The sequence below is a fragment of the Haliotis rufescens genome, unplaced genomic scaffold (assembly GCF_023055435.1).
Source record: "Haliotis rufescens isolate VD_foot unplaced genomic scaffold, xgHalRufe1.0.p SCAF_7, whole genome shotgun sequence".
NCBI lineage: Eukaryota > Metazoa > Mollusca > Gastropoda > Lepetellida > Haliotidae > Haliotis > Haliotis rufescens.
The window spans coordinates 4,644,108-4,651,403 of record NW_025964361.1 but is presented as its reverse complement, the minus strand read 5'-3'; the positions used below and the strand labels follow the sequence as shown (position 1 = coordinate 4,651,403).

The 7,296-nt window shown below is 42.5% G+C and overlaps 1 protein-coding gene across 1 annotated transcript; it reads left to right on the top strand.

Moving 5' to 3' along the window:
- Window positions 1–5,916: 5,916 nt before the first annotated feature.
- Window positions 5,917–7,077, top strand: LOC125376087. Its single transcript, XM_048387682.1, has 3 exons — window positions 5,917–6,096; window positions 6,531–6,610; window positions 6,790–7,077. Exons 1-3 carry the CDS (start codon window positions 6,072–6,074, stop codon window positions 7,075–7,077), a joined length of 393 nt encoding a protein of 130 aa, XP_048243639.1. The 5' UTR covers window positions 5,917–6,071.
- The last annotated feature ends 219 nt before the right edge of the window (window positions 7,078–7,296 follow it).

The following is a 7,296-nucleotide window of genomic DNA, read 5'->3' as shown; positions in this document are numbered from 1 at the left end:
ACGACCACAACTTTGTGGATGACAGAGAGATTCATCCCTTTAGAAAGGCGCTGACGAGAGCGGCTGCCTTCTTTAGGAAGATCTTCTCTTAGACTCCTTTATCCTTTTAATGTCTGAATGTGTGCAAGTGAGTGAATGAATGAGCAGGTTTGTATGAATGTGTGCGTTTGTGTTAGAGTAAATAGAAGATTGAATGAGCATGTGTGTGTGTGTGTGTGTGTGAGAGAGAGAGAGAGAGAGAGACAGAGAGAGAGAGACTGAATGAATATGTATGTTTGTGTGTGTGTATTGTGTGCGTGTAAGAGTAAATGAAAGATTGAATTATCATGTCTGTCTGTATGCATGTATGTGTGTATGTGTGTGTGAGTGTTTGTGTGTGAGTGTGAGAGAGTGAATGAGCATGTATGTATGATGTGTGTATGTATGTGTGAGAGGGAGAGTGTATATTGTGTATATATGTTAGAGATGAGAGCTGGAGTGAATAAACGAGCCTACATGTATGTGTGTATTAGAGAGAGAGAGAGAGAGAGAGAGAGAGAGAGAGAGAGAGAGACTACCATTCCAGCGTATTTTTGGCGTATTTTTAGGCTCCCAGTTTTGGCCCAACTTTCAGTTTCCTTTTGGCAAACCTCTTGGCTTATTAGCATGGCACAAGACCATACTTTCTATACAATTTTGGCCCGTTTTTGGATCTCCCTTGAGGCATATTACTTTCGACTTTCGGTCATCTGAATAAATGTTTCTGTAATGTATACACAAGTTGTTTGTTTTCTCTACAGTGTTTCTTCCTTACAGCTAATAATATCTGGGTGACAGCAGCATCGCAATATTGGCATCTGCCCAAATCCCAGGGTTTCCGAACATGAGACATAAATTCAGATGGATATTGTTAAAAAGTGAATGTTGCCCCTATATTGCTGTGCTGCTGTGTCCCAGTTTCATGATCTGCACTTAGCAGAAGATTTCTAAGTAGGTGGGGTTACCTTAAGATCAGACACTTCTAAATGTTTATGTGGCGACAATTGTGACACAGGATATTCTCTGAGGACAGCTCTCTGACACTTTGTTATCTGGAATAATTTTTTTATTCCAATATAATAGCTCATTGTTTCTAATGTAACAATAACTGTGGCTTCCTTTTAAAGGAGTGCGAATGGAGAATTGCCTTCTCTAAAACACAAGTGTCGCCACATGGGATATATTACGAGCACTTCACCCAACTAATAGCAGTAGTCGGACAAGGGGTTGAGAGTGATCTCCCTTCGCCCCAGTCAATATTGGATTCCACTCGTCTCATCATTATGGCTTTACAGGAGTCGACCTCACTGCTGGTCCTTTGGCCCGTGGTCTTCAGATATTGCAGAGGGCATGCTTTTATACATAGGCCGAGGCCAGGCGCAAGTAGAAAGCCTATACTGACACCTACTCGTATGCAAGAGTAGATTGATGTATATATATATGACGTAATATTCGTATCTTGCATTCTACAAAAATACCTAAATAATACAAGGGGTCTGAATTCTACCCCTGTACGTCCACATCAGCGTTTTCAAAATGGGACGGTCAATAGGATTTCTCTGACTGTGAGTGTGTGGGTGGCTAGGATTTTTTCAGAAAATAAATAGATTGTCTCCGAAATTGATTGAAAACTAATTATGCTTCCATCTGTTGGACAAAAAGAACATGTCAGCCACCAAAAATACGTTGTTGCAAGGTGGAATTTTGAAAAAATGTTTTATTTAGGCATATAATTTTAGCTGATTTTGCATTTGTAGCTGAAAATATCTAGTCTCCATACAAAATCCAAGGTCGCCCACTCCCCCTTCCAACAGAACATGAAATGGTCGGCCCCTTAGGCCTAGTATAGTAATAACCAATATGCTTGTCATTTATCTTTCTCTCCTATTAGCTATTTTCTGTGGTCGTCGTTTTTCCAGATTAGAAATCAAACCAAATAAGAACTGTCGCTGCACACGTTGGTATTTACCAGTACCATTTAACTTTTATTTTATCCCTGTAGGCTAGGTAATAATTCCCCAATCCCACTTGGATTATCAGAGATGGGCATTCTTACTAGCCTGCTAGCCCGTGTCAGTCTGTCGAATGTAAAAGGTATTGTGAAGGCTGGTATAATAGAGGGTCGTTATATGGTATTGCTATTCGGCCTAGCAAACGTTTAAGGTTAATGTCTACAAGAGATGATCCATATCAAAGTGAACAAAATTCACCCTGTTTCGAGTAATGGAGGCACGAAAAACACCCAGTTTCACCAGCACAATGTTTTCAAACTGATGTAGGCAACGTTTCAGTTGTAAGTTACAACTTAATCCCGGTGTTCAGACGAAATAAACCCGGCAGTTTCACCCTCGGCAATGCCATTAGGCTTTACCACGCCGGAAGCTGACGATGAGCCTCGTTCTGACTCCTCGAACTCCGTAACGTAGTTACCGTTGCCGTTATCGACGTCCCTTCTGTTTTCAACAGAAAAACGATCGCTTTTGCTCCGCTGACCTCTACGTTTTGCTCACTGCTGTATCATTCCAAGTGTTTCTTCTTCCAAGATGAATACAAGGCTTCACATTCAAGGTATTTAAGATCACAATTATTCCACTTAACAGTATTAAGATGTTAAATTAGACGTGAAATTGGTCGTTGTTAGGCAGCTCTATCGGGACTGAAGATGGCAGCCGCCATTTGCAATTGTCTTAACTGAACATTTTAGAGTGTAAACTTGACATGTGGTGCTCAGATGAAACCTGTTCGTACATTATAGTGTCGGCCGATGTAGTACAGATGTAAGATAACCTGTATTACGTGAAAAGCAGCTGTTTGGCCCATTTTATTGGTTAAATGTCGTCTTGCAGCACAGCCTGTAACCCTACATACACTTGGAGTTCGATGTGTCAAAGGGCCGAGGCCGAGTGACATACTGTAGCTGTCAGAAGTCGTAAATTGTGATTTTTTGAACGTAGCCGTCGGCGTACATTTAACTGAGCCTAGCTTTCGTTTTTCTTTTTCAGCTCGGGAGGACATAATTTGCTATTATGGCACTCCTGCGGCTGTGAGTTTGTGGCCGTCTCAGGATGAGGAGTCCGACTGTGTATGTATAATTTTACATGCCCACCCTGTAAATTCTTCCGTCTAGTATAGCTGATTTGTTGCACATTCAGTCTGCCCAGTCCCTATAATAAACTGTGATTCGTTTTCTTTGCAAAAGTATCCCGTATTTCTGTCTGACCTGACTTCCTTTGTCCCTCCCTCCACCCCCTCGATGTGTAGCGTTCCCTGGCTGTGTCCCCTTCCCGTTGTCCCGACCCCCTGAGCGTCTTCACTCCGTTCTGGGCCCGCCCTGTCTACGGTGAGACGCTCCCCGCCCCCGTCACCATCAACCACGCTGATTACTATCCTGCCCCAAGTGACGATGATGACAGTGACTACTGGGTGTACGAGGACGAGGACGACCACAGCTTCGTGGATGACAGAGAGATTCATCCCTTTAGAAAGGCGCTGACGAGAGCGGCTGCCTTCTTTAGGAAGATCTTCTCTTAGACTCCTTTATCCTTTTAATGTCTGAATGTGTGCAAGTGAGTGAATGAATGAGCAGGTTTGTATGTATGTGTGCGTTTGTGTGAGAGTAAATATAAGATTGAATGAGCATGTGTGTGTGTGTGTGTGTGTGTGTGAGAGAGAGAGACAGAGAGACAGAGAGAGAGAGAGAGACTGAATGAATATGTATGTTTGTGTGTGTGTATTGTGTGCGTGTAAGAGTAAATGAAAGATTGAATTATCATGTCTGTCTGTATGCATGCATGTGTGTATGTGTGTGTGAGTGTTTGTGTGTGAGTGTGAGAGAGTGAATGAGCATGTATGTATGATGTGTGTATGTATGTGTGAGAGGGAGAGTGTATATTGTGTATATATGTTAGAGATGAGAGCTGGAGTGAATAAACGAGCCTACATGTATGTGTGTATTAGAGAGAGAGAGAGAGAGAGAGAGAGAGAAAGAGAGAGAGAGAGAGAGAGAGAGAGAGAGAGAGAGAGAGAGAGAGAGAGAGAGAGACTACCATTCCAGCGTATTTTTGGCGTATTTTTAGGCTCCCAGTTTTGGCCCAACTTTCAGTTTCCTTTTGGCAAACCTCTTGGCTTATTAGCATGGCACAAGACCATACTTTCTATACAATTTTGGCCCGTTTTTGGATCTCCCTTGAGGCATATTACTTTCGACTTTCGGTCATCTGAATAAATGTTTCTGTAATGTATACACAAGTTGTTTGTTTTCTCTACAGTGTTTCTTCCTTACAGCTAATAATATCTGGGTGACAGCAGCATCGCAATATTGGCATCTGCCCAAATCCCAGGGTTTCCGAACATGAGACATAAATTCAGATGGATATTGTTAAAAAGTGAATGTTGCCCCTATATTGCTGTGCTGCTGTGTCCCAGTTTCATGATCTGCACTTAGCAGAAGATTTCTAAGTAGGTGGGGTTACCTTAAGATCAGACACTTCTAAATGTTTATGTGGCGACAATTGTGACACGGGATATTCTCTGAGGACAGCTCTCTGACACTTTGTTATCTGGAATAATTTTTTTATTCCAATATAATAGCTCATTGTTTCTAATGTAACAATAACTGTGGCTTCCTTTTAAAGGATTGCGAATGGAGAATTGCCTTCTCTAAAACACAAGTGTCGCCACATGGGATATATTACGAGCACTTCACCCAACTAATAGCAGTAGTCGGACAAGGGGTTGAGAGTGATCTCCCTTCGCCCCAGTCAATATTGGATTCCACTCGTCTCATCATTATGGCTTTACAGGAGTCGACCTCACTGCTGGTCCTTTGGCCCGTGGTCTTCAGATATTGCAGAGGGCATGCTTTTATACATAGGCCGAGGCCAGTTGCAAGTAGAAAGCCTATACTGACACCTACTCGTATGCAAGAGTAGATTGATGTATATATATATATGACGTAATATTCGTATCTTGCATTCTACAAAAATACCTAAATAATACAAGGGGTCTGAATTCTACCCCTGTACGTCCACATCAGCGTTTTCAAAATGGGACGGTCAATAGGATTTCTCTGACTGTGAGTGTGTGGGTGGCTAGGATTTTTTCAGAAAATAAATATATTGTCTCCGAAATTGATTGAAAACTAATTATGCTTCCATCTGTTGGACAAAAAGAACATGTCAGCCACCAAAAATACGTTGTTGCAAGGTGGAATTTTGAAAAAATGTTTTATTTAGGCATATAATTTTAGCTGATTTTGCATTTGTAGCTGAAAAATATCTAGTCTCCATACAAAATCCAAGGTCGCCCACTCCCCCTTCCAACAGAACATGAAATGGTCGGCCCCTTAGGCCTAGTATAGTAATAACCAATATGCTTGTCATTTATCTTTCTCTCCTATTAGCTATTTTCTGTGGTCGTCGTTTTTCCAGATTAGAAATCAAACCAAATAAGAACTGTCGCTGCACACGTTGGTATTTACCAGTACCATTTAACTTTTATTTTATCCCTGTAGGCTAGGTAATAATTCCCCAATCCCACTTGGATTATCAGAGATGGGCATTCTTACTAGCCTGCTAGCCCGTGTCAGTCTGTCGAATGTAAAAGGTATTGTGAAGGCTGGTATAATAGAGGGTCGTTATATGGTATTGCTATTCGGCCTAGCAAACGTTTAAGGTTAATGTCTACAAGAGATTATCCATATCAAAGTGAACAAAATTCACCCTGTTTCGAGTAATGGAGGCACGAAAAACACCCAGTTTCACCAGCACAATGTTTTTAAACTGATGTAGGCAACGTTTCAGTTGTAAGTTACAACTTAATCCCGGTGTTCAGACGAAATAAACCCGGCAGTTTCACCCTCGGCAATGCCATTAGGCTTTACCACGCCGGAAGCTGACGATGAGCCTCGTTCTGACTCCTCGAACTCCGTAACGTAGTTACCGTTGCCGTTATCGACGTCCCTTCTGTTTTCAACAGAAAAACGATCGCTTTTGCTCCGCTGACCTCTACGTTTTGCTAACTGCTGTATCATTCCAAGTGTTTCTTCTTCCAAGATGAATACAAGGCTTCACATTCAAGGTATTTAAGATCACAATTATTCCACTTAACAGTATTAAGATGTTAAATTAGACGTGAAATTGGTCGTTGTTAGGCAGCTCTATCGGGACTGAAGATGGCAGCCGCCATTTGCAATTGTCTTAACTGAACATTTTAGAGTGTAAACTTGACATGTGGTGCTCAGATGAAACCTGTTCGTACATTATAGTGTCGGCCGATGTAGTACAGATGTAAGATAACCTGTATTACGTGAAAAGCAGCTGTTTGGCCCATTTTATTGGTTAAATGTCGTCTTGCAGCACAGCCTGTAACCCTACATACACTTGGAGTTCGAGGTGTCAAAGGGCCGAGGCCGAGTGACATACTGTAGCTGTCAGAAGTCGTAAATTGTGATTTTTTGAACGTAGCCGTCGGCGTACATTTAACTGAGCCTAGCTTTCGTTTTTCTTTTTCAGCTCGGGAGGACATAATTCGCTATTATGGCACTCCTGCGGCTGTGAGTTTGTGGCCGTCTCAGGATGAGGAGTCCGACTGTGTATGTATAATTTTACATGCCCACCCTGTAAATTCTTCCGTCTGGTATAGCTGATTTGTTGCACATTAAGTCTGCCCAGTCCCTTTAATAAACTGTGATTCGTTTTCTTTGCAAAAGTATCCCGTATTTCTGTCTTACCTGACTTCCTTTGTCCCTCCCTCCACCCCCTCGATGTGTAGCGTTCCCTGGCTGTGTCCCCTTCCCGTTGTCCCGACCCCCTGAGCGTCTTCACTCCGTTCTGGGCCCGCCCTGTCTACGGTGAGACGCTCCCCGCCCCCGTCACCATCAACCACGCTGATTACTATCCTGCCCCAAGTGACGATGATGACAGTGACTACTGGGTGTACGAGGACGAGGACGACCACAGCTTTGTGGATGACAGAGAGATTCATCCCTTTAGAAAGGCGCTGACGAGAGCGGCTGCCTTCTTTAGGAAGATCTTCTCTAAGACTCCTTTATCCTTTTAATGTCTGAATGTGTGCAAGTGAGTGAATGAATGAGCAGGTTTGTATGAATGTGTGCGTTTGTGTTAGAGTAAATAGAAGATTGAATGAGCATGTGTGTGTGTGTGTGTGTGTGTGTGTGTGAGAGAGAGAGAGAGAGAGAGAGAGAGAGAGAGACTGAATGAATATGTATGTTTGTGTGTGTGTATTGTGTGCGTGTAAGAGTAAATGAAAGATTGAATT

Bases quoted from the DNA above. Each gene is read 5' to 3' on its own strand.
- LOC125376087 (XM_048387682.1), top strand. From the start codon at position 6,072: ATGAATACAAGGCTTCACATTCAAG. The intron at 6,097-6,530 runs GTATTTAAGATC...TTTCTTTTTCAG, and splicing joins TACAAGGCTTCACATTCAAG to CTCGGGAGGACATAATTCGC. The intron at 6,611-6,789 runs GTATGTATAATT...CTCGATGTGTAG, and splicing joins AGGATGAGGAGTCCGACTGT to CGTTCCCTGGCTGTGTCCCC.